Raw genomic sequence first — 27,963 nt, forward strand, 5'->3', positions numbered from 1 at the left:
GACCAATTCAAAGGAATGATTAATAATTGTATACAGTCACAAGCCTTGCCAGGTAGCTCCGATGGTAAGTGTTTGGAGAAGTCCGCTACTGTGAGTTGGATTTTTTTTAATTTGGTCTTCTCCCATCTACAACTGACAGTATAAATGATTGACTGTCCCTGTATATAGAAGATTCTCTTTGTGCCTGTGTGTGCATGACTGTTCAGATTTCTAGTTTGTTTTTCTCCTGTAAGTGAATTTTTTGTTAGCACTTATTAAAGTGTGATGAGATTGGAGATGGAAGTCTTCTATTTATCATGCTTAAGGCTATGTTTATGTCATGGAGGTCCGTGATTTCCAGAGACCTCCATGACATTCTCTGCCTCAGCCCCAGGGGCCCCCTGCAAGGTTCTAGTGACAGACAACAGCCTCCTGAGAGGGTCCTCAGGGTTCCAGCCTTGTGTGGGAGGGTAGGTAGGGGGCGCCTCTGGTGAGCGGCTAAGGGTGTCCAGTTTTCTCTTTGGGAAATACGGACACCCTTCAGCTCCCAGCCGCCGTGGTTAGAGGGGAGCCCCCCCTGCAGCTTCCAGCTGCCACAGGCAGAGAGGAAACCCCACAGCTCCCAGCCACCATGGTGGTAGGGGAAACCATGGAGCCGCAGCAGCAAAAGTCTCAGATGGGTCACGGCTTCCATGAATTTTTGTTTATTGCCCATGACCTGTCCTTGACTTTTACTAAAAATAACCATGACAAAATCTTAACCTTATCCATGCAGCAGTTACAGCAGTGCAAGCTTCTCTACATTCCCCTACTAGTGTGGCTCAACCCCAATTTAGGAGGAGCTGCTGCTCTAGTTAGGGAGAGGGAGCTTGTCAGTCTTCAGATTATTTTAGATCTTGATCTCTCTGCTGAGTTTGCCAGCAATGAGTGCCACTTGTAATTGGGGATTTGTAGTGTGAATGCTTACACATTAGAAGCAAGACTGCAATCACAAGCTCATTTGACGTAAGCCACTGAACAACTATTAAATGGGAATGATTTTTGATCATTACTCACAAGGGCCCAAATTTGAACCAGTTACTAAAAGGTAAGAAGTATGATATACCATCACCAATCCTCTGAATTGTTCCCCAGTGCTCTGATTTCTGATTGCACGTTAGCTTTGTGACCTTTGATCTTGCTGTGTGATAATGTGGGCTTTACATCATGGAGGTTGAAAGGAAATTGTTTTTAATTTCTAGGCAGTATTGTTTCTATCCATGTACCTCTTTTTACTTTGATTTCCATAAGGAAGCTGAAGAAGTTTGATAGAGTATGTGTTTGAAAAAATTATTGTAGCTCACTGGTTATCTTGAAAAGTTAAGATATAAAGTTCAATTAAAGGATCGTTTTCTCCCTGGTCCTTTGAAAATATGTTCCTCAGGTTCAAGTAGGTAGGAGTGAGCTCTCTTCTCATGGGCTCAGTAATGGCCACTTTGTGCCCTGTCCATACACAGGTGTACAAGAGAAGGAGACGGGGTGGGGTGGGCAAAAGGAGCCTTACACCATTGCATAGGAGCCATGCACAATTGCACTTCCTGTGTGCAACAGTATTCCTTGCTTACTAGCCATCCCAAAGGGGTGAGGGAAGAGACAGGATTAAAGCCAGATATACAGAGCTGGACAGATATGCAGAAGGGATCATGCTGCATCTTCCTAAGCAGTGACGCCGGGGGTGTGCTCCCTACAGTATGCATGACTGGAACCTCTTGGAGGAATTGTGCATCCTTAAGAATGTTGCCTTTTGGAGCTCCCGCTGCGATTGTGCTGCTCTGCATCAGTCCTAGCATGAGCCAGTGTCAAAAAGACAAAGCTGCCCTCGTATAGATGCCAGACCACAAAGCATGTTCTCCAGTTGTTTCTTCTAATATATGAGGTATCTCATAGCCATTTGTCATGTGATCAGGTATTAGAATCCCTCCAGTGGCAAAGTGCACATTCATTAGCCTTTATTAATATAACATCAGTGAAAAATGTATAATTTTTCCCAGCTGTTGAGAAATATCAAGCTGGCTCAATACTGGGGTCTTATTTCCCAACATTCCTGACAGGAAGTCTGTTAGCGGAGAATATTCAGTATTTTTATGCAAGCCTAGTTGCACTTTCAGAGTGCTTGTTTTAATTTTTGTCAGTGTCCTACGCAATCCTGTGATATCCATACTTTTTTCCTCAGACCTATAGTATAAAAGATCTAATGTTTGCCATTGTCATTGTTTGTTAAAAAAAACCTTCCATTTTGTGTGACAGAACTTTGCAGTGATACCAGCACTTTACCTCAGACTAGTGCTCCTGTCTGTGATGAACTTGTAAGTATGAATTTAGGATGTTATTGTTATTTTTCTGAAAGTTTTTGTTCCTTGTTTTTGATCTTGCAGGCAAAATATTGTAGAAATTGAAAATAAGAATCACATAACCTGCCAAAGGGTAAAATGTCTTTTCAAATACAGTCCTACATATTCCACATACAAAAGAAAAAAGAGAACATTAGACATCCATTTATGAAAATCTTGGCTGTAAAGTTAGGCTCCTAAATCCTCATTTAGGGGCTAACCTAAAACCCACTGAAGTCAATGGAAAGACTCTGATTGACTTCAGTGGGTTCTGGATCAGGCTGCTAGGCACCTAAGTAAGTGGCTGATTTTCAAAAGTGCTGAGGACCAGCAGCTGTCATTGAAGAGAATGGGTATATCTGGGTTGACAGACTCAGGTTAGTGGAGCTTGCACTACCGTGCTGAAAGTAGGCTGTGTAGATATCATGGTTCTGCCTGGAGCTCGGGCTCTGAAGCCTAGGGAAGGGGGTAGGCTTCAGAGCCTGAGTTCCAGCCCAAGCCTTAACTTCAAAACACTGTCTGCACAGTTCTTTTAGATCACTAGCACAAGCCCCAATTTCCCGTGTCTCATCCTGGGCTGGGAGACTTGCTTCTGTGGGCAATCTGCAGGCAACATGGACGTACCCAGTGAGGCTGTGCACATGCATAAGTACTTTGCTAAATCAGGGCCCAAAAGAGACAATAGTCCTGCAGATGCATTTTATTTGATAATGTAATGCACTACAGCTGCCTTGCCTATGCTCCAAAGGATTTCCTCAGCCCAGGGGGATCTTGAATGGTGTAGTAGCTTCTATGCTACCCCTCTGCCTAAGGCAGTCACATGGACTGTGGCCAGTCATCCCTGTACAGTCAGAGAATACAGAAGTGGCTTATGGCTACCTTTGCACATATCCCATCCTGAGCTGTGCCAAAAACCCCTCAGCTGTTACTTAGCATCTGAGCCTGTATTATGTTGCATGCATACAAAGGGGCAGAGTTAAGGCTGATGTACAGCTATAACACTGGCAATTCCTACTGTTGGAGTGCTTCACTTTGCAAGCCTAACATTCTCTTACTGTGTTTGGGCTTTTTAAATGTAATTTCCTAGGTTTATAAAAGACAAACCATAAAAACAAAGAAATTTCAGGTTGGAGAAATTTTTGCTAGACATCCCTAGAACATTGTCATGGACAAGGTGTGCTGGGGTTCCTGGTGAGTGCTTTAGTGTGTGCTTAAATGAATCATGGATTTATTCAGAGGTTTGATCATTATGCAGTGGATACTACAGTTCTTCCATGTACCAGCTTGACAAATGCTTTATGGTGGATAGTATTGCCAATGAGTAAAGGTGCGGCTATTCCCATTTGAAGAAGAGTATCACCAACGTTTAGTCACTGATCTCTGTGACATATGTCATAGTATGGGAATGCTGCTTAAACTGTTAGGTCCCGGTCCTGATGTCATTGCTCAGTTGTTAATTAAATTAAATCTCTTGGGTCCATAGAGCTCAAGTTGTGTATTTTATGACTAATTCATGTGTTTCACGTTACTTGCTAAAGCAGTTTTTTAACTTCTTCAGGGCACCATGGAACTGAGTTGATGATTGCCAGTATAGGAAGGGAGGGTACGTCTTTGTTACTGTAGAATATGTCTTTGTGAATATCCATTGTTATTCTTTAGAAGTATTTTCATTTGAATATTAAATGAAAATCATTCAGCCTAAGATGTGACAGTTAGAACTAGCTATTCTCCAAATTAGGTTTGAATACAGTTTTTGCTTTAAAATGCATTGTTTATGCAGCTATAAATTTTCATCTCCTGTCCTACTGGCACTGCAATTTAGGGTAGCATTTAAAGTATTCCTTTTAAGATGTGAAACTATTTATTTTTTCAGGCGGAGGTAAAAGAGGCAATTGTTAGTAATATGGCTAATAACCAAAAGGAAGCAGTTTTTCAGTATTCAGATGCAGGCGAAACCAGCTGCAAGTTACTAACTGCACAAAATATAATGGAGGACCCTAGCAGTTCACAAAGAAAAGATTCCAGTCCAGTGGTAATTACTGCCTGAAATTGACAGCAACAGTACACATTGAAGGAAGTTATATTTATTTGTTTATTTGTTTGCTTATTTATTTGTATTATAGTAGTCTAGAGGTCCCAGTCAGGGCACCACTATGCCTGTGCTATACAGACAAGTAATGCAAAGGCAGTCCCTGTTCCAGAGAACTCATGATCTAGGAGCTTATATTTAATTACACTATATTTTGTCTATATTTACTATATAACATTAGAAACAAAGCAAGCTGTGGAATTGGCTACAACGAAAAAGAGATGCTTGCTCTATAGTTATAGTTGAGTGAACAAAATGAAACACCATTGCAGAGCCATATTTCTGTCTTGAGAGCCAAATCCTAAACATAGAACACAGCACTAGTAATTGGAATGTGTCCTGGAGAGTTCCATGGTTGGGGAGTCTAGAAAGCTATGAATCCTTCCCATCTGAGATGAGGAGCAGCAGCATAGCTGTTCAATGGCACTCTGCAATCAGACAGATAAGTATTCTTATGACAACCTTTGTATCTGTGTTCCTAGAATGACTTTCCTTAGATGAAAACTAATCATTGATGGTGTATTTCAGGTGATCTGCCAATTGAAAGGAGGCACTCAAATACTCTATATAAACAGTTCTGGCACAAGAGAACTGAAAACAGTTCATCTGGTTCCCCAGTATCAAAACCAAGATAATGATCTTCAGTCAGGTACAAAGAAAATGAAAATGTAAAATAACATGTCAGATATTATGCCACAAATCATTAATGTGTATCTATGTGTTGTGTTTCTAAGCAACGTTGGTGCTGAGATGAGCCAGGACTAATGTGGCTACCACCAATTACTATTTATTATTTTACGGTGTCTGCTAGGTACTTCACAAAAAGACCACAAGATTGCTACAACAGATGTGCTGAAATTAGTGAGTTGGTCATATGATGTTAATAAGCAGATTACATTCAGTAGAAAGCAGTTTGTCCAAGACACGTGCATTCTCAAGGATGACACCCACTTGCATTTACACAAGCTTGCCACCAAATGTTACTCTTTCTCCAAAAATAAAAAGCAGCTGAAGGGGCATGGATTTAGCATTAAGATTTTTAGTGATTTAGTACATTTTCATCTACAACAGCAATGCTGTGTGTACATGTAGTTTAATGGTAACATTTTAGTAAGCTTCTCTTTCCTCCAGCAGCATGACTTTCTTAAGAGTCATCTTACCATTGTCTCCTTCCATGTTGTTTTTATTATTATCTGTTGTTTGTATTGCAGTAGTGCCAATGGGCACCAATCTGAGATCAGGGTTTCATTATGTTAGGCACTGTAAAAACGTGACTAACAAGCTCAATTTCACAAGGTGCAGAGCATTTCCAACCCTGATTGACCTGTAGAGTCTACAGATGCCCAACATATTTGTTATAGTGTAAAAAAAACAAACAAAGCCTTTACCAAGGACAAATCTGAAAGATCCAAAATGAGGAAAATATTTATTTTAAAATTCCAAATTCTATTACAGTCACAATATCTCCAGAGGAGAGGAGGGTGAAACCATATCAGAGAACTACCATATGTCTTTATCTCCCATTTGACCAGACTTTCTTTCATTTTACTCACCTTCATAGTATAGGACAGAGGGCGTTGGAGGCCCAGTATTAGAAGAACCAGATATTAAGTCCATTAAAGTCCCAGGGTGATGGACCCCAAAAGTTTCCAATTTGAGCTTTTTTCTGAGCTCCATTTTTTCCTTCAACATCTGCAAAAAGACATCTATAAATTAATTTCAGATAGCAAGATTCATCTTGTCAATCTCATAGAGCCTAATCCTTTTTTCCCTCCAAACTGGTGTGGAGGATTAATATGAATTACAGTGAGTGGGACTGTTCACATATTTCAAGTTAAGCATGTGCTTGAGTGAATTGCTGAATCAGTACCTATGTAAAGAACGCCCCCCCCCCCCCGGGCTATGGCCTCCTCCTTATTTTTCTAGCAGTAATTTCTTGTTCGTAGGGAAATACACCTGCTCCAAAGTGCATTCTTTTGACTTTCAAAGTTGTAAAATAAGAATCTGAAATAAATACAATAAAAGTTTCTGTCAGTTACTTATTTGTAAAGTATCAGAGGGTAGCCGTGTTAGTCTGGATCTGTAAAAGCAGCAAAGAATCCTGTGGCACCTTATAGACTAACAGACGTTTTGGAGCATGAGCTCCAACTTCAGGACCAGACTTCAAAGAGAAACTGCTGAGCTTCAGTTCATCTGCAAATTTGACACCATCAGCTCAGGACTGAACAAAGACTGTGAATGGCTTGCCAATTACAGAACCAGTTTCTCCTCTCTTGGTTTTCACACCTCAACTGCTAGAACAGGGCCTCATCCTCCCTGATTGAACTGACCTCGTTATCTCTAGCTTGCTTGCTAGCACACATATATATACCTGCCCCTGGATATTTCCATTACATGCATCTGAGGAAGTGGGTATTCACCCACGAAAGCTCATGCTCCAAAACGTCTGTTAGTCTATAAGGTGCCACAGGATTCTTTGCTGCTTTTATTTGTAAAGGTATTTTAGGCTATAAAATTAGCATTTAGAGTATTTTTAAACACACTCTGATGCATTTAAGGTCAAAGAGTAAAGGCCTCCAATGGTCAACTTGTTGACAAACTGGTAGTGGCCTTTGGTGGCTGTGTGCAATTGTTTAATATTTAATTCCAAAATGCAACCCTTTTGCAAATTTAAAAGAAGTGTTTCTGGAGAGATATTGTCTGGGTCCTCCATTAACTATATTTATTGTGGGGGAAGCATGGGTTTGGTTCCAAGCTAATCTATGACAAAGAAGTGGAAATGAAAGATAAACTTAGTAAATGTCTTTTTTATTTTTAATAAAAGAAAGGCTTAAAGATGCTAAATGGCACGCCTGTTCCCACAAGTTTAGGCTTTGATCCTGAAAACACTTATGCATGTGCTTAATTTTATGACCTATGAGCAATCCAATTAACTTCATATAAACATTTTCTTATCAGATGTGCCTAACCCTATGACAGCTCTGCTGGGACAGTTTTTGCCAATTCCAGGTAAAGTGGATCTCAATGAACAACAGGTGAGGAAGCCTTTAAAAAAAAAATAAGAAAATAAATATATTGTCATTTCTTTTCTTAAGGCTACTCATTTATTCATAAAATGGGATATTCATTCGACTTAGGGAAGTAACCAACACATTGTACATTCTGTAAAGACCCTTTAAATCAGAATATCTAGCTGTTATGTACATGTTATTGTATTATGCTTTGCTAGGTCTGCATCCAGTGTACAATAATCTTAGATATATAGAGGCCTGTGATTTCAATTTGATTTTTGTAAGAATGAAGGTGAACCCAGTGTTAAGAACATACCTTTTAGCAAGAATGTAATTATTACAGTATCAAGATCTTGAATTTGGTGTTCATATATGAGCTCTTATGATTGGAAACTGTTTCAGGTGTTGTCTACACAGTGCCACAATCTGGACTATCGGTGTGTGAGTTGTAGTGCTTTTTGAAGTGTTCCACTCTAACTGCTCTGTGACGACCCTTCTGGCTTTCATGATCTAAAAGTTATCTACTTTGAGTTAACATAGTCCTGTCTGAAGCAGGACTACATCAATGTGAACTAGGTACCTTTTAGTTCATGTCAGCAGAGTTTACACAGGGTAGTCAGAGAGCAACTGTTTAGTGTGCTCTACAAATCACACACCTGTAGTCCAGTCTGTGGCACCATACAGACAAGGCATTAGAGACTTGTTTCTGTTTGTAAATGAAAAATCACAACTTCCTGATTTTTGCCTGGAAAGGCGGAAACTCTTCATCCAGAAGCTTTGAAGAGAGAACATGAGCTAAGAATAGCAGTCTGAAAATTCACACTTGTAAGGTGCCAATTACCCTTCAACTCCCATTCAAATCTGTCAGAGTTGAAGGTGGTCAGCACCTTGGGGGATTGAGCCATAATTGGAAGAAATTCCCACCATATATAAAATATGAAATGGTTTTGGAATTAAAATTCACTTTTGCCTTCTGTGAGCGTGTGTAAGTGTTTGTTTAAAATGTCAAATTTTGAAGTGGAGCAATCACAGCCCAATGTATAATACATTTGCTGGGTATTAATTTTTTCTGCCATTGTAAGCACTCTGGCAAGCATCCTCTGTTGTACTTCAGTAGGATTTCCCTCTCCTCTACTCACGCTCATTTGGACTTAAAAAAATGTTCATTGCTATTACGCTTTATAAGTATTCAGGTTGTTATCCTTGTTATTTATTTATTATCACTGTGGTAGTTGTTAGAACAGTGTGTTAGTTTAAATAAAACAATTGGACAAAAGCCTAATAAGAAGATAGAAAGCCCTGGATTTCTAGTCTGTCAGTACAAATAGAGTTCAAATCAATAGTAACTGGGAGTTATTACTTGATGGCATATGATTTAAATGATATTAGTTTAAATGAAATGTGTCAGATGAATTTGTGGCTCTGGCCAATTCCTAGTGGATAAGTGTCTATATCAAAAAAGAGAGAAGAGAAACCCTAAGCACTGAATAGAGCAAGGTGCCTGAAGTGTTCTCTTATCCATAAAGATGGTGTCTGCAGGTCAAGGGTGAGACACGTTGGAAATGTGGTGTAAAAAAATTAGCAGTTTTGTTTTCCATATCTTTCTGTATCCTCTATTTCTGCATTCCTTCCCACCTTCTTCTTCCCAACAGTTCCCTATTTTCTCCTTCCATCTGTATAACCTCCCAACATAGCTCCACCCTTTCTTTCCTGATCCTCTCCAAAAAGGTCCTAACCGTTGTTTCTCTTTTTAAATTTCACATGCTCTGGGGCCAGTCAAAGGGTTTATTACATTTAAATTCAATGGAAAACGTCAGTGACAGTGGCCAGGCGGCTACTGACTGCCAGAATTAAAAAGAGATTGGACCCAGACTTGACAGCAGCATGAAAATATTGTGCCAGTGCTGAACAGCATAAATGAAACTTACTGCTAGTTCTCTGTAATAATGAGGACAAGAGTCCTGGCATATCGAACCTTTCTAAAGAATGTGATTACATATTTTCCCAAGATCTATGCCTCCATTAGTTTTATTAGTAACTTTTGCCTGATTAAACCAGTCGACTGTTCTCTGTCTCATTCTCATAGTCACAGACATGATTTGTCTTCATTAAAACTTAGCACAAACAGGATTTTTGCTTATTATTTTGAACAGCTTGAGAATGGATCTTTACAATCAGTAGCTAGCAGTGCCACATTCCAATCAGAAGTAAATCTTCAAGGGCCAACAAAAATGACTTTAGTTGGGTAAGAAAACAAGACCTTTAATTTTCTACTAATTTCAGTGTCAAACTATTTTGGTTCAGCGTGATAGCCATGTTAGTCTGTATCAGCAAAAGGAACGAGGAGTACTTGTGGCACCCTAGAGACTATCAAATTTATTTAGGCATAAGCTTTCGTGGGCTAAAACCCACTTCATCAAATGCATGCAGTGGAAAATACAGTAGGAAGATATATATACACAGAGAACCATTGTAATATTTCTTGTTGTTTTGGAGAGTTCACTTCAAGCACAGATACTGTTGTTCTTAATATGTCGTTTCCCCTCTCTTCTTCACCAAAACTGAAACTAACAGGAAAGTAAGGCTTTACACTGGGGAAGGGGGAGTGCTCCAACCTTTAAAGGGACAGGCATCACATTTCCCCACCCTACTTTTAAAAACTTCCCTAATCTATGTACATTATCATTTATGTGGCTAACATGAAACACCTTAAAAACTTAACAGTGAGCTCCACTGACACATTGCTAATCTGTCCAACTTCTTTTTCAGAACTTTGGAGTGTCTGCCCAGTACTTCTTGATTTCAGGGTGCTTTTGTTATCATCTTGATCTTAATCCAGTTCACCTTGAGCTTCTCAATTCAAGATCTGCCTGAGAATGGTGGATTCTTTCCTTCAGTCACATACAATGGTAAAACAACTGTTTGTCCATGAAGGTGAACTTCTTCTTCGAGTGCTTGCTCATATCCATTCCAATTAGGTGCACGCGCACCGCGTGCACGTTTGTCGGAAGATTTTCTACCCTAGCAACATCCAGTGGGTCGGCTGGGCGCCCCCTGGCGTGGAGCCGCTATGGCACCGAATATATACCCCTGCCGACCCGTCCACTCCTCAGTTCCTTCTTACTGCCCGTGTCGGTCGTTGGAACAGTGGAGCGCGGCTTAGCTGATATCCACTTCCCTAGCTATTCACTCGTTCTAGTACTATTGTGTATATAGTTTTATAGTTTTATAGTTGTAGTTAACACTTTTAATAACTCTCGGCACCAGTATGATTGCCGATACCGCTCTCCGTTGAGGCATGACGTACGGTACCCTACGCACAGGGCTCCTCCTCACGTGCACTCTGCTCCGCCATGGCCATCATGGCACCCATCTGAGTCTTCGCACTCTGATAGCGCTGCATATGGAGATTCAGAAATGCAGAGCCGTGTCCTCCAGGAGCCTCAGGGCATGGAACAAGCACCTCAGTGGTCCTTCTAGACACCTTGGGCATATCACCAGGCCCAAGGCGAACCCACAGTTCCATCTCGTTCCGCCCTGTCGGAACATCGGGCACCAGAGGCCACTATGGATGACTCGGCTCTTGCACCAGATCCTCAGGTGTTCCCGGACCCTGATGCTCCTCCAGAACAGGAGTCACTAAATGAGCCAACCGTGCCAGGTCTGTCGTCCTCCTCTTCACCAGATGAGGCAGTAGCCGGTACTTCTACATTGGGCCCACCCCCGATCGACCTCTGAGCCCACCAGGACCTTCTCCGGTGAGTCGCCTTAAACATCAACCTTCAGGTGGAGGAGGTCCCAGAGGTGGAAGACCCGGTCATAGACATACGGTCGGCGGATGCCCCAACTCGCATGGCTCTGCCATTCATCCGTTCCATCCAGGCCAAAGCGGACACCATTTGGCAATCCCCGGCGTCTATCCCTCCCACGGCCAGAGGCGTGGAAAGGAAATACATGGTACCCTCTAAAGGGTATGAATACTTATATACCCATCCTCCTCCATGCTCTCTGGTCGTTCAATCTGTGAATGAGAGAGAGCGCCATGGCCAGCAAGCCCCTGCCCTGAAATCGCGGGAGGCTAGAAGGATGGATCTACTGGGGTGTAAAGTTTACTCCACCGGAGGCCTCCGACTGTGGGTGGCTAACCAACAGGCCCTGCGCAGCAGGTATAATTATAATACCTGGCGATCGGTGGGTAAGTTCGCTGAACTGGTGCCACAGGACTCCCGCCCGGAATTCCAAGCCCTTCTGGAGGAAGGAAAGAAAGTGGCACGGACTTCTCTGCAGGCCTCACTCGACACTGCTGATTTGGCGTCCAGAACCATGGCCTCGGGGATTACAATGCGGAGAATATCATGGTTGCAGGTATCAGGCCTACCTCCTGAACTGCAACACACTATTCAGGACGTTCCATTTGATGGACAGGGCCTTTTCTCTCAGAAAACGGACCCTAGACTCCAGAGTCTCAAAGACAATCGCGTCATCATGCGTTCCCTCGGGATACATACTCCGCAGACCCAACGGAGGTCCTTCCGTACCCAGCCTCAACGCCCTTACCCCTCGCCCAGGCCACAACAAGACTTTAGCAGGAGGCGTGGTCGCAGGAACCGCAGACGGCAATCGGGTTCCCAAAGAGGCCAGAATAACGGTCCCGCCAAACCATCAGAGGGACCCAAACCGAACTTTTGAAGGTGCACCCAGGAGCAGAGCACCAGTCCTTCCCCAGGATCCTCTTCAGTTTTCCAACCGCCTTTCCTCCTTCCTCCCTGCGTGGGCCCAATTAACCTTGTTAAGATAAGTTCCTGTCTGCATCCTAAAAGACTTGCCCATACCGGTATTGCCCTGGCCTCTTTCTTTGTCATTCAGTGTTAAAGGCATTCTGAATTATATGCATTTCCTCACCTTTTGGGGGTGAAGCCAGACTTTCAGGCACCTGCTCCCCTACCTGGTGTAAACTTTGCTTTTACCAATCAGAAACGAACACACACAGTTTTTGGGCCCCGTCCCCTATAACACTTCTATGATGTCATAGTGTGTATTTTAGGCTGGTCTGCCATGTGCAGGCAGAAGAGGAGAAAGAAAAACGAATCCTGTGTACCTTGTGCACACCCGTAACCGAGCCTGATCACCTCGAAGCCTCTCTCAGCTCACGTGTTTTAAGCAGAGTTTCTACGTTTGCCGGTCGTTATGAGTTGGTTTGTATTCGTAAGTATTGGTTATTACTAAATGCTGCATCCGTGTTTATAAATATTGTTTACTGCATTTTTGTTTATAAATATTGTTTGATAGTAAATACATTAGCCATCGTATGTTTTAAGTTCCATTAACCCTATTAGCTAATCATACGCTGCTCCCCTACCCCTTGTAACTATCCCCAATAAAACTTTTAATTAATTAATTTTAGTTGTGTGCGTGCCTGCAGTTTGCATTGTGACCCATACCCTCCTTGCATCCCTTACCTATACAGTCTATTGCCACGTACAGCCTGGTAAATAACAGGTCTGCATTTTTCTTTCGCCCCTAAAGGTACGTGGCAATCTACAAACCTCAGATCGTTGGGTCCTACGCATGGTGGAATTTGGATACCACCTCCAATTTATTTCACCCCCTCCCCCCCACCCTCCCTCCCCATCCCTCTTCAGGGACCCCTCTCACGAGCAATTCCTCTGGCAAGAGGTTCGTACGCCCCTCTCCATCGGAGCTCTAGAGGAGGTGCTGGAGGAGTTCAGGGGCAAGGGATTTTACTCCCGATATTTCCTAATCCCCAAGGCTAAAGGGGGTCTCCGACCCATCCTGGACATACGCAGTCTCAACGTTTTTCTGAAGAAGTTGAAGTTCCACATGGTGTCCCTGAGGAACATCATCTCATCCTTGGATCCCGGAGACTGGTACGCTGCTCTTGACATGAAGGACGCATACTTTCACATCGCCATTTACCCTCCACACAGATGGTGCCTACGGTTTATGGTGCACAACCAACATTTTCAATTTGCGGTCCTCCCATTTGGCCTCTCTACCTCCCCACGCGTTTACAAAGTGCATGGCTGTAGTGGCTGCCTTCCTCCATCATCGGCATATACACGTCTTTCCTTACCTAGACGACTGGCTTACTCGCGGGACCTCCGAGGTTCAAGTGACCAGGCATGTTGCTATCATCATGGACCTATTCGAGACGTTGGGCCTGATGATCAATCTAGAGAAGTCTACTCTTGTGCCCACTCAAAGAATAGAATTCATCGGGGCCGTTCTAGACTCCACGCTCGCAACAGCCTGCCTTCCACTACCCCGGTTTCGGGCACTAGTTTCGGTCATAGAAAGCCTCCAAACTTTTCCGACGACCTCGGCCCACACCTGCCTCAGCCTTCTCGGTCACATGGCCACGTGCACTTTTGTAACCAAGCACGCCAGACTACGCCTGCGTCCCCTTCAAACCTGACTTGCCTCAGTTTACCGCCCGGGCAGGGACTCCATAGACATGATCGTCACCATTCCTCATAGCGTCTTAGGCTCCCTCAACTGGTGGCTAACACCTTCCCTGGTGTGTGCAGGGATGCCGTTCCAACCGAGACAGCCCTAGGAATCCCTAACGACAGACACGTCGGCTGGGGGCACACCTAGGCCATCATTGCACACAAGGCCTCTGGTCATCTCAAGAGCTAGCGTTGCACATAAACGTCCGCGAGCTGAGAGCAGTTCGCCTCACATGCCAGACGTTCCAACATCACCTGCAGGGCCTTTGTGTTCTAGTACTCACGGACAACACAACAGCAATGCACTACATAAACAAACAGGGAGGGACTCGATTCTCCCCCCTTTGTCAGGAGGCAATCCAACTGTGGGAATTTTGTATAGCCCACTCTATAGACCTTGTAGCGTCCTTCCTCCCATGGGTCCGGAACACTCTGGCAGACCATCTCAGCAGATCCTTTCTCTCCCATGAGTGGTCACTCCGCCCGGACATTGTACATTCCATTTTCCAGAAGTGGGGCTTTCCCCACATAGACCTATTCGCTTCCCGCAACAACAGGATGTGTCAGCGGTTTTGCTCCTTCCAGGGTCTCGCCCCGGGCTCAATATCGGACGCCTTTCTAATCTCTTGGGCGAACCACCTGCTTTACACCTTTCCACCTTTCCCAATGGTGCACAGGGTTCTCGTAAAGCTTCGCAGGGACAGGGCTCGACTGATCCTGATCGCCCCTGCGTGGCCCCGACAACACTGGTACACCACGTTGCTGGACCACTCGATAGCCAACCCAATCTCCCTGCTCCTTCATCAGGATCTGATAATGCAGGACCACGGCAGGCTTCTCCACCCAGACCTGCAATCCCTCCATCTAACAGCGTGGCTCCTGCATGGTTAACCCAATCAGAATTACGCTGCTCTGCCCCGGTGCAAGAGATACTCCTGGGTAGCAGGAAACCTTCTACGTGGTCTACTTACTTAGCCAAGTGGAAACGGTTTTCTTGCTGGTGTCACACGCAGAATGTTGCACCTCCGGAGGTTTCTATCCCTAATATTTTAGACTACCTCTGGTACCTAAAACAACAAGGCCTTGCTATCTCATCTCTGCGAGTGCACTTGGCGGCTATTTCTACTTTCCACCCCGGAGAAGGTACTTACTCTGTCTTCTCCCACCCTATGGTCTCGAGGTTCCTCAAAGGCCTGGAGCATCTATACCCCTTAGTACGACGCCCCGCCCCTTCCTGGGACCTCAATTTAGTTCTGACGAGACTTACGCTCCCCTCGTTCGAGCCATTGGCAACCTGCTCACTCCTATATTTATCATGGAAAACAGCCTTCCTTGTAGGCTAGGAGAGTCTCTGAGCTTCGGGCTCTGATGGTGGACCCACCACACACTGTGTTCCACAAGGACAAGGTGCAGCTACGCCCACATCCGGCGTTCCTCCCTAAAATAGTCTCGGCCTTTCATCTCAACCAGGACATATTCCTACCAGTCTTCTTTCCCAAACCTCATACATCTCGTAGGGAGCAGCAGTTACATTCACTCGACGTCCATAGGGCGCTCGCCTTCTATATTGACCATATGAGGCCCTTCCGCAAAACCCCCCAACTCTTTGTTGCAGTGGCGGACCGGATGAAAGGTCAGCCCGTCTCTTCTCAGAGGAGTTCGTCCTGGGTAACTGCGTGCATCTGCACTTGCTACGAACTAGCTCATACCTCTCCGGGTCATATTACCGCACATTCTACCAGGGTCCAGGCCTCGTTGGCCACCTTCTTAGCTCGAGTACCTATTCAGGAGATATGTCGAGCAGCTACGTGGTCTTCAGTACACACCTTTACTTCCCACTATGCCCTGGTGCAACAATCCAGAGACGATGCAGCCTTCGACTTAGCAGTTTTGCATTCTACAGTTTCTCACTCCGACCCCACCGCCTAGGTAAGGCTTGGGATTCACCTAATTGGAATGGATATGAGCAAGCACTCGAAGAAGAAAAGACGGTTACTCACCTTTGTAACTGTTGTTCTTCGAGATGTGTTGCTCATATCCATTCCAAAACCCGCCCTCCTTCCCCACTGTCGGAGTAGCTGGCAAGAAAGAACTGAGGAGCGGACAGGTTGGCAGGGGTATATATTCGGTGCCATAGCGGCGCCATGCCAGGGGGCACCCAGCCGACCCGCCAGGTGTTGCTAGGGTAAAAATCTTCCGACGAACGTGCACACGGTGCGCGCACACCTAATTGGAATGGATATGAGCAACACATCTCAAAGAACAACAGTTACAAAGGTGAGTAACCGTCTTTTTCACCTGGAGTATCCCTTTGGGGACTAACTTTTCTCCAGTATAAGTCTTCAAAACCATGGAGGTGTCTTCCAGAGCAGGGGTTCTCAGCCTTTTTCTTTCATGCTATAAAATCTCCATGGCTCACCTGTGCCACAACAGTTGTTTTTCTGCATCTCCAGTAAATTAAAAGCTAGGTCCGGCATTAGGGCGTAGCAAGCAGGGCAATTGCCCCACACCATAGGGGGCCCTGCAAAGCTAAATTACTTGGGTTTCAGCTTCAGTCTGGGCAGTGGGGCTCAGGCTTCAGTTTCAGCCGCAGACCCGAGCGAGTCTAATGCCAGCCCTCCTCTCTGTTTTATTTTGGTGGACCCCCTGAAACCTGCTCATGACCCCCCAGGGGCCCCGGATCTCTGGATGAAAATCACTGTTCCAGAGGAACTTGTGACAACATCTGGTGATAGGTAGATGCAGAACTCCATGAGATGGCAGCTCCAGTATCAAGCTGCATTCTTGAAGAAACTCCCTTGATCAAGAATGTGACCAAGATAGCATCTCTTACTCCAGCTTCTGATAACAGATGTAGTGCTAGGTCTTGATCAGTCTCACTAGAACTCTTGTCTTTTTCCATATGATGAATTCCCAACTTCTATCCTTTCTTAGGTTCAGTCTCCGTAGGTGTCTTCTTAGATGTATGGCTACTCTGTGTTGCTGGTAATTGAACTTTGTGACAGGTCACAGCAATGTGTCCTTTCTTTTTGCACTTCCAGAAGATAAGCTGGCATGCCCAGCATTCCTTCTCAGCACATGTGGTTTATGCATAACAGCTACACAGAAGTTCCTTGAGTTCCCGTGGTCCTCTGTCTCGCCAATGCAGAAGGGGAACTTCTTGATTCACATTAAATTTCTGCAAATTATTCTCTGCAGTCTCCATGACAATTGCTATCTCAACAGCCTTCTTGAATGTGTAAGGGCTGATACAGTCAGTAACTTTTTCCAGATCTGGTCATTGCATAATCCATAGACAAACTGGTCATGTAGGGCATCACTTAATGTTTGTTGGAACTGACAGTGTTCTGACATCATCTTGAGAACAGCAACAAATTGTGCTTCCAAATCTCCACTTCCCTGATGTCACTGATGGAATCAATATTATTCTGCTTCATCAGCGGGGTAGGAAAAAATGTTCCTGCATTGCTGCAGAAATTGTGTCAGACAAGGCAGTTCAGGGCACAGTTGGAGATAGTAGGTCACACAGCAGTCTATATGCCTTTGCATGTCTGAAATGGAGTTGCAAGCAAGAAATTGCTCAAAACGTTCAAGGTACACTACCCATGTTTTCTGGTTTTCATCAAACTCACTAACATTGCCCACAAGAGTTGCCATTTCTCTACTCTCCTGTTGGACTTCACATTTCCTGAAGGTCTTCTTTCCCACAGTGAAACTTTTTTTTCCATTTTACTATACACGAGCTGCACTTAATCTGCCTCTTCTGGCTGTGTCTACACTGCAGAATGCAGAATTCTTCCTGTGATTGCGCTTGGGCTCCCTCTCTGCTTGCTTCTCCCTCACTGCTTTGTTTGCACAACACCAGCAGTAATTGCAGAACCCTTTATCTGTTGTTCAATTTTATTTGCCTACTTCTCCCTCTCTAGCTAGCTGGCTCTCACAGTCCCAGCAGCAAAAAGCAGCAGTTTGTCACTTTGTGCCTCTGAGTCTAGATGAACTTTTTTCCTGAAGATGATGATGGTGATGATGATTGTCTTCTTCAGGCAAAGGGAGCACTGGACACTCATGAGATAAAAATTCCTCATCACTAATATGTTCTATTTGAACCCAGCACAGAAGGAGATAGACACAGAGGGAGCTGATAAAAGCACAGGTGACTGCTGTGATGGTAGGTTTATTGTTCAGCAGGAAAACTGAAACTAACACAAAAGTGAGTCTTTGCACTGGGGCGGGGGGCGAGGTATATTCAAACAATTAAAGGGACAGGACAGCACAGCTGCAACCTGCAAATGGTGGCTTCCTCTGTGCTGCAATGTTTAGAGCACTTAAATTCAACCACAGTTTGTCATACGCTCCAATGCTGCATTGGGATCCCATTGATTCCCAGCATTCTGTTTGCTTTTTTGACTGCCGCTGCACATTGAGTGGATGTTTTCAGAGAACTATCCACAGAGACTCCAAGATCTCTTTCTTGAGTGGTAACAGCTAATTTAGAACTTATCATTTTGCATGTATAGTTGGGCTTATGTTTTCTAATGTGGATTGCTTTGCATTTATCAACATTGAATTTCATCTGCCATTTTGATGCCCAGTCATCCTGTTTTATGAGATCCCTTTATAACTCTGGCAGTCTGCTTTGGACTTAAGTATCTTGAGTAATTTTGTATCATCTGCAAAATTACCACTTTTTCCAGATCATTTATGAATATGTTGAACAACACTGGATCCAGTACAGATCCCTTGGTGATCACTATTTACCTCTCTTCCTTCTTAAAACTGACCATTAATTCCTATCCTTTGTTTCCTGTCTTTTAACCAGTTACTGATCCATGAGAGGATCTTCCCTCTTATCCCATATGGCTTACTTTACTTAAGAGCCTTTGGTGAGGAACCTTGTCAAAGGCTTTCTGAAAGTCCAAGTATGCTATATCCACTAGAGCACCTTTGTTCGTATATTTGTTGACCCACTCAAAGAATTCTAATAGGTGAGGCATGATTTCCCATTACAAAAGCCATGAAACAAACCTTGTTTTAGTTTGGGATTTTTTTTGATCAATACATATATCTTCTCCCTTCTGCACTCCAAACTCTATGCAAAACTCTCTGTAGTGCTGCAGATTTACCCCAAACACTAACTCCAGTAAAACCCCAGCTGAAAACTTCAATAAAGATCAGATTCTCCTCTCTCCCCATCACCTTTCCATAGTCCCAGTGACATTTGGGGTTCTTTCCTTTCATAGACTCATAGACTCATAGGTCAGAAGGGACCAATCTGATCATCTAGTCTGACCTCCTGCACAAGGCAGGCCACAGAACCCCACCCATCCAATTTTATAACAACCCCTATCCCAGGACCAAGTTATTGAAATCCTCAAAAATGGTTTGAAGACCTCAAGCTGCAGGGAAACCACCAGCAAGCGACCCGTGCCCCACGCTGCAGGGGAAGGCGAAAAACCTCCAGGGCACCTGCCAATCCGCCCTGGAGGAAAATTCCTTCCCGACCCCAAATATGGCGATCAGCTAAACCCTGAGCATGTGGGCAAGAGTCACCAGCCAGCACCCAAGAAGGAATTCTCCGCAGCAACTCAGTACCCATCGCATCCAACATCTCCCCGCAGACCATTGAGCAGACCTGTCTGGTAGTAATTCAAGATCAATTGCCCAAATTAACGATCCTATCATAACATCCCCTCCATATACTTATCAAGCTTTGTCTTAAAGCCAGGAAAGTCTTTTGCCCCTACTACTTCCCTCAGAAGGCTATTCCAGAACTTCACTCCCCTAATGGTCAGAAACCTTCGTCTAATTTCAAGTCTAAACTTCCTAATATACAGTTTATACCCATTCGTCCTCGTGCCTACATTAGTGCTAAACTTAAATAATTCCTCTCCCTCCCTAACGTTAACCCCCTTGATATATTTATATAGAGCGAGCATATCCCCCCTCAGCCTTCTTTTGGCCAGGCTAAACAAGCCAAGCTCTTTGAGTCTCCTTTCATAAGGCAGTTTTTCCATTCCTCGGATCATCCTCGTAGCCCGTCTCTGAACCTGTTCCAGTTTGAATTCATCCTTCTTGAACATGGGACACCAGAACTGCACACAGTATTCCAGATGGGGTCTCACCAACGCCTTATATAACGGTACTAACACCTCCTTGTCCTTGCAGGAAATACCCCGCCTGATGCATCCCAAAATCGCGTTTGCTTTTTTAACAGCCGTATTACATTGGCGACTCATAGTCATCCTGCTATCAACCAGTACCCCAAGGTCCTTCTCCTCCTCCGTCGCTTCCAACTGATGCGCCCCCAGCGTATATCCAAATTTCTTATTATTAATTCCTAAATGCATGACCTTGCACTTTTCACTGTTGTATTTCATCCTATTTCTATTACTCCAGTTTACAAGGTGGTTCAGATCTTCCTGAATAGTATCCCTGTCCTTCTCCGTGTTAGCAATACCCCCCAGCTTCGTGTCATCCGCAAACTTTAGTAGCACATTCCCGCTCTTTGTGCCAAGGTCAGTAATAAAAAGGTTAAATAAGATCGGTCCCAAAACCAATCCTTGAGGGACTCCACTGGTGACCTCCTTCCAGCCCTCTTTCAGCTCTGAAATATTTCAAGAATTTGGCATTCCTTTATTTCATGCTAGATTAAAAAAAACTGAGAAAACCTACATAATATGCTTAAAAAAAATCTGTTTTTCTGACATCTCCTAACCCATCCCATAGGTCTGCTGTGTGTTCCAGCAGACTCCATAGTTGATGTGATGGTACAAGCATAGTGCATGCAAGGCATCATTTGGAGTCAGTTATTTCAACTATGGGGACCTGAAAGAATAAAATGTGTAAATTTTAAAAGTTAATCTATATGCTGATGACGCTAAATCTAACTATGGGGAATTCACCATATAATTCTATAGCTAATAAATCTTTCTTAATTATGCTGTATTTGCAAATAATCTTTAAATAATATTGATACCTGATGCTAAAAAATCAGTATTTGTGGTTTGGGGAAAAATAATCTTAATTAATTTTCATAAGTGTTTACATTAAAATATCATCTAATATCTTTTATTCTTTTTTAATCTTTATAGATTGCCTCTTAGTTCATGGGATACAAAGTCTAAAAAACCATGTAACTGTACCAAATCTCAGTGTTTGAAATTGTAAGTAACTAACCAACTAGCATTTATCATGAAGTATGAGCTAAGTTTATTTTGGAAAAGGCAAAACTTAGAAAACACGAAATAGAATACATGCATGTCCCAATATACACAACTAGTATGTTGTGTTAAAACCAGAGAGGGTCAGATCCTTAGTGCAGGGTTTCTCAAACAGGAGTTGCTGCTTGTGTAGGGAAAGCCCTTGGCGGGCCGGGCCAGTGTGTTTACCTGCCCCGTCCACAGATCCGGCCGATCACGGCTTCCACTGGATGCGGATCGCTGCTCTGGGCCAATGGGAACTGCTGGAAGTGGCATGGGCCGAGGGACTTACTGGCTGCCGCTTCCAGCAGCTCCCATTGGCCCGGAGCAGTGATCCGCGTCCAGTGGGAGTCGCGATCGGCCGGACCTGCGGACGGAGCAGGTAAACACACCGGCCCGGCCTGCCAGAGGCTTTCTCTACACAAGCGGCGACCCCTGTTTGAGAAACCCTGCCTTAGTGGGTGTAAATTAGTGTAACCCCATTGTGGTCATTGTAGCTAGGCCTGTTTACACCACCTGTGGATCTAGCCCAGAGGTGTACATGACTACATGTGGTCCAGAGTTTTGAAGAATAAAATTTGAAACTAAATAATATTGATTATAATATGTGGCAAAACCATTATGAAATTGTATCAACCTCTGTATACTTGAGGCTCACTTCTCTCCATGTGTATACTGTATATATAGAGAGAGAGATACAGATGCTGATACAATTTCATTATGTCATTATGTTTTTGGCATAGATTATAAAATGTGTGAGAGAGAAGTAAGCATCAGATATAGTATATGTGTGAGACGTATATGTTTCTTGTTTGGTTACCAGAAATTCTTTCTTGAAACAGGAGAATGATGAAAAATAGTTAATTTTTATATATATTTGCTTTGTTAATCACAGATATTGTGACTGCTTTGCCAATGGTGATTTTTGCAACAACTGCAACTGTAATAATTGTTACAACAACCCACTTCATGAAACTGAGCGGTTTAAAGCTATTAAGGTAATAAAAGAACAATATTTATCTAGTTCAGACAGGAAAAAATATACAAGTGGTTCTGTTTGTTTTTGGTTTGGCTTCAAAAAGTCTGCAATTTAAAAATAATCTGATTTAAAACCTAGATAGAGTAAGTGGAGTATAGTCTGTATATTGTTTTTAAATAAAAAAAAGTCATTGCAGTTAAGAATTTTCATTCACTTCATAGGACTTTTGATCCTTTTGGACCATAATCGGTACTATTTTAGCTGAACTGTGATTTATGTCCTCAAAAAAATTGGAAGGAAGTGAAGCATATCAGAATTTAATTTAAGAAAAGGTTTTCACTTGGAAGAAAAAATGTGTAATGTCTCAAAATCAAACAGAAGAAACATATCCAAGTTGCTATCCAGTCTGACAGACCTCAACAGCTGAGAGGAGTAGGCATCGGGCAGGGCCCTTTTGTTACTCTTTCTGTATGACTCATGCAGTAATGTAAAGCCTCTTTAATGGCAGCTACGTTGAACCTGCTCTCTTGGAAGGAAGGTTACCTCCATATATGGAGCCGTTGATTAACCTTTGAATTGAATAAAAGAGTGAAAAATAGAGGGCTAATTGTTATGCAAGAAGCAATATAGTATATCTGTCTCAGCTGTAACTACGGAATTATATTATCTAGCTAATTTTTGTAAAATTTTTACACAATAAAAAAACTTTCTCCAAAGCTAGGTGCTTTGTAATAACTTTGTATTACTTAGTTTGTGCTCCTAGAGTGCAACTGTCAGGAATTCCCCAATATGGTTCTAAGCACTGTGAATAGTGGTAGTAGCTGATGCTGATCTCATCAGACTGAGAGTTTTGTCACATCTGATCACACAAAGCTATGACACTTCATTGCATCATACCCTTGGACTTCTTTCTGTGTCAGTATGGCACTTTGGATGGTAAAGCTGGAGAGATTTGGACTCTCCAAGCAGGTGCCTGAAGTCATCCTTTGTACTTCAGATTGCATCTTGGAGAGTATATTTGGGAGAGTACAGTTGGTTCCTGTTTCAGTTTTGTGTATCACCATGCTGAAGTCAGACCAGTTTGTCTGCAGTCCCTTTTCCTCAGATTCATGAGGGGCTTGTTACATTTAAAGCCTGCCTTTTAGAAGTCCTTAGTGTCATGAAATCTTAAGGCCTGATTGAAAACCCATTGAAGTCAACTGAAAGACTCCCATTGTCTTTAACAAAAGGGCTTTAGATCAGGCCCTTCATATGATATTTATAAATCTGATGAAACCTCCTCAGATAAATACCAGTGACTTCAAGTTTCTTACACGGATTGTTATATTTCTGGTGACAGTGGCTTCAGTTTGCACAGAGAGTGAGCTTTAGCATTTCGTGATTGAGCCATGTTATATTAAGATTATTTAAGAATAATGTGTTGTGTATCAGACTAATCGCTAAGTGAGCCAGAGAGAGTAGGAGTCACTAGAGTTTACCATAAGAGAGAGAGCACATAGTATCCTTGGTGGAGCCCTGTCAGCTCAGAATTTTGAGTTATAAGAATTCCCACTTACTTTACACTAGATATCCAGACTCAGAGGTGTGGGTCTATTGCACAGACCCTAGAGAATACGAATTACAGGTAAGTACTTTTTCTTTCATAAGCACAGTTGATCTTGTATTTTACATAAAGAAAATTTCTGTGAATGTCTCACATGCCAATGCTTTTTGTTCTAGGCTTGTCTTGATAGAAACCCAGAAGCTTTCCTACCAAAGATTGGGAAAGGGAAACTGGGGGATATTAAACCTCGCCACAACAAAGGATGTAATTGCAAGCGCTCAGGGTGCCTTAAGAATTATTGTGAGTGCTTTGAGGTTAGTCAAGTGAACTTTCCTAGCATTAATCATGTTTTTAATAGAAATGGATATGTTCTGATCCAACTGTTTCTGCATAAATAATATTAGACACTAAAAATAAATATTCCCCCCCCCCCTCAGATTGTTCATTCTAAATCTTATTCAACTTAAGGGGATAGATTCTTTTCCCTGATCTGGCTGTGGCTCACCAGCTAAGAATTTCCCCATGGGGGTAGAGGAGCTCTCAGCCAGCTCCTATGCCAACTGCACTCCTTGCTCTAGTGTAGGGGATGGGGAAAGGCTGTGTTGCGAGGAGCAAAGCACAACTTTGCTCCACTAGTTCTCAGTTGTTGTGTGGTTCCTTAAGGGACTTGCCCCACACCTGATCCAAAAGTATTTGAAGGCAGAGGAAAGTTTCCCATTGGCTTCACTGGACTTTTGGATCAGGACCCAAGTGCAGATTTTTCCTGTCCATATGGAATGGTGGCTCAGTTGCTTCTGTGACATTGCCCTCCCATTTGATCCAGCAAAGTCCTCCACATGTCTGGAGTCCATGCTCGAGGAGCTGAAGGAGACTAGGCAGGCTAGAGGGAAGGAGTGGGTGGGCCGTGTGCAGAGTCGGAGGCATACACATTCCAGTCATTCCCCTCTGTGGCCCCAGAGAGAATACTTGGAAAAGCTGATAATAGCCCCTTGCTCTATTTACTTTTCTCTAGTCTCCCCCTGGGAGTCTCCAGGACTGGAACAGCCAGAGTGAGTCTATGGTAGCACGGCTCCAATGGATACTCATATATGTTTAGGAATTTATGATTTTGGTGTTTGTTGTTTTCCAGGCAAAAATTATGTGTTCCTCTATTTGCAAATGCATTGGCTGCAAAAATTATGAAGAAAGCCCAGACCGAAAAACACTAATGAACATGCCCAACTACACGGAGATTAGAAATAATGAAGAAAACATCCTTGTTTCAACATCAACATTTGAAATGTTACCAAAATCTAGAAGAGACAGGTGAATATTTGGCGTTAACAAAATCAAGTCCATCTATCTGTCCAGCTATTTTAGATTTTTCTGAAGTGCTCGTCACTAACTAGGGTTATCTAAAAATAGTGACTAATATTGACTAATGGTTTTTATAACAGATATCTGTAGATCCACACATTAATTTTGGATTGATAGGATTAGAAAGATCATTTAAGACAAACTATTTAGGAATACACTATGCATAGCTTAAGGTTTATAAATATTACACCTACTTCCCGAATTGCAATTATTTTTTAATGATTGAGGGCCTGATCCTGCCCCCCTTCTCTCCTCCCCTGTCCCATTCACTTTCAGCATCCTTCTCCCTTCATTTGTCTTTTGATTTAGCTAATCCCCTTTTAACAAAATTGTGGCCAAAGAATTTTTTTAAAATGGCATTTACAGAATGTTTGCAGGTGATCACATTGTTCATCCTGCTTGTATGTTATACCCCTCTCCCCTGTTGTTTGTTTTGCCCATATAGATTGTAAGCTATGTGGAGCAGGAACTGTCTGCTACTCTTAACAGTGCCCAGCCCAATAGGGCCCATCCTAGGGACCATCCTAATAAACATAATAAAAATTAATAAGGATTCAAAGCCCACTGAAATCTATAGGAGTCTCTCCATTGACTTCAATTGACTTTGCATCAGGCCCAGAAGTTTCTATGCAAGATGAATTTTTCACTGCCTCAACCACTGCTTTTTGTTTTTTAACCTTCATGTATATTTTTTTAATTGTATTATTAATTCTGTTTTAAAAACTGACTGGTGACTTATTTTGATTAATTTAAATAGTTTTTGTAGGCTTGCTGTTTGTGCATATGCTTGTGAGGTTGGTTAATTAGTTAGTTAGTACTAGGTCCTGCCCTTACTTGCTTGAGTCATGCTGCAGGGGGAGTGGAATGATGGCAACCATATGGTGGTTACAAGAGTCATCCTGTTGACTTGAAGCAAGATGGCTCAGTGTGCCAGGAGGGGACACTCACTGCCTTTTCCTTAAAAATTAGCAGAATATGTTTCCAGCTAATGTGTGTTGCTTCCCGCAACTTATACCATGGTGCCTGACTAGGTCTCTTAAATGATAGACCATCTTCCTTGACTGCAAGGGTGGGAATCTGTTTCTTACAAAAGAGGAAAGAAATTCATTGCACCATTGTTCCCAACTTGTACTACGTGTGCAGCACTTGGATGCACTTATCCCTTGGTGTGAACAGATGATGTAGCTGGGAATTGGTCCTGCTTTGAGCAGGGGATTGGACTAGATGACCTCCTAAGGTTCCTTCCAACCCTGATATTCTATGATTCTATGATTAATTAGGAGGATTCAGAAGCAGCTTGTTGGCTTCTAGAGCTGTTACAAGTAGAGGAGTAAGATGTCCCACAAGAATATGCTATCTAGAAACAGTGCAACTACTGTGACTCAGCTCTATGTATTTTCAGTTTCAGTAAGTTTAGTAGAGTGTAATTTGTCTTTTGCATATTGATTGTTTATTATTCAAATATTTTATATTGGTTTTTTTTTTTCCTGACAGGCAACCTACTACATGTATATCCTGGGAAGTGGTTGAAGCAACATGTGCTTGTCTCCTGGCACAAGCTGAAGAGGCAGAAAAAGAAACTTACTCTATTTGTCTAGCAGAACAAATGATCTTGGAAGAGTTTGGGAGATGCTTGTCACAGATTCTGCATTCAGAATTTAAGTCCAAAGGGCTGACAGTTGAGTAATGTACAGTGTATTCTAAAACTAATGAGTGTTCACTTTATTGAGCATCACTATATTCTGAGTACTGTTATTACTCAGTGGCTTGATTTTGATCTCACACTGATTTAACTTCATTGATTTTAACTCAGTTGATTCTGAATTACAATGGTTTAAGTGAGATCAGAATCAGGACCAAAACATTTAAAGAGTCACCTAGAATATTTTATTTATGTTAAATGATTTTCCATAAAACAACATCATTGCTTTGGGCCAAATTCTGAAGTATAATTTACATGGCTTTGATAGGAGTTTACCTAAATAAGGTATTTAAATCAATAATTTTAGGATTAGGCTCCAAAAGAGGCTTGATTTAGGATTAGGCCCCTTTAGTACTATGAAAGCACTTAGTAAAATCAGAAGAATAGAGAGCTACTTTATAATTTGTAATATACAACTTTTGGTATTTTCTCCACTTTTCCAGTTTGGGGAAAAAATTAAACATTAAAACCAAGATTTTTAGATATGGCCTTCATTTTTGCAGTTGCAATTTTGCTCCCACAAATCCAATAGTTAGATGTGAATGATTGATATTTATATGTGCAGTTCACTACAGCTGCCCAAAAACACCTGCAGAAATGGAGATTGGATGGAGGCGCAGCTGTAAAGTAGGACCTCAAAGTTTTCTCTAGACCTATCTCAACACCTGCTCTTCCAATTACAATGAATAGAGCTGCACTACTTTAAAAAGGCTTAAACAGTCACTGCCCATTTTTGTGGGAGTTTTGTGAACATTTGGTTTTGGTCCATATATACTGTACCTGTCAATATTCAATCTACCTGCAGATAACTGTATTTTGAAGGTGTTCACATTTCTGAATTCTCACTTAGGTCCATCTTTATTCACACAATAAATATTTAATCAATTTATTTCCAAGTTTTATATGTTATCACAAATACTAATGTTTTAAAAACCCTTCCACACTGCTCTATACTGGAGTTTGATGTCACAGAGCAATGTTTTTATTTCATTTGTTTTTTCCTGTTTCTCATAGTATTCTTCCACTATGTCCCTGGTCCAGCAAAGTATTTAAATATGGGCTTAAATTTAATCACCTGGGTAATCCCATCGCCTTCTACAAGGACTATTCAGGTGAATAAAATTAGGCAAGTTAAGTGCTTTGCTGGATGGCAGCCTAAATCTTCTTTCCAATGTCATTGTTTTTATTTAATAGAACTTTGTTGTGAACCATATGATAAAAAACCAATAAAACATAAGAGGTAGTGTACGCTTCAGAACTTATTTT

The 27,963-nt window shown here is 42.5% G+C and overlaps 1 protein-coding gene across 1 annotated transcript; it reads left to right on the forward strand.

Moving 5' to 3' along the window:
* On the forward strand, nucleotides 1-27,898 carry LOC127051108 (tesmin-like). Its single transcript, XM_050952997.1, has 11 exons — nucleotides 1-64; nucleotides 2,266-2,324; nucleotides 4,222-4,380; nucleotides 4,966-5,086; nucleotides 7,396-7,472; nucleotides 9,602-9,693; nucleotides 21,010-21,081; nucleotides 22,013-22,115; nucleotides 23,816-23,953; nucleotides 24,769-24,944; nucleotides 26,490-27,898. Exons 1-11 carry the CDS (start codon nucleotides 16-18, stop codon nucleotides 26,680-26,682), a joined length of 1,239 nt encoding a protein of 412 aa, XP_050808954.1. The 5' UTR covers nucleotides 1-15; the 3' UTR covers nucleotides 26,683-27,898.
* Nucleotides 27,899-27,963: the final 65 nt, after the last annotated feature.

This window comes from Gopherus flavomarginatus, chromosome 5 (assembly GCF_025201925.1).
Source record: "Gopherus flavomarginatus isolate rGopFla2 chromosome 5, rGopFla2.mat.asm, whole genome shotgun sequence".
In the NCBI taxonomy this organism is placed as follows: domain Eukaryota; kingdom Metazoa; phylum Chordata; order Testudines; family Testudinidae; genus Gopherus; species Gopherus flavomarginatus.

What these genes read in the sequence shown, in the direction of transcription:
- LOC127051108 (XM_050952997.1), top strand. Translation starts at nt 16, where the DNA reads ATGATTAATAATTGTATACAGTCACAAGCCTTGCCAGGTAGCTCCGAT. An exon ending in GAAAAGATTCCAGTCCAGTG is followed by an intron (nt 4,381 to 4,965) that starts GTAATTACTGCC and finishes GGTGTATTTCAG; the next exon opens with GTGATCTGCCAATTGAAAGG. An exon ending in AAATCTCAGTGTTTGAAATT is followed by an intron (nt 21,082 to 22,012) that starts GTAAGTAACTAA and finishes TGTTAATCACAG; the next exon opens with ATATTGTGACTGCTTTGCCA.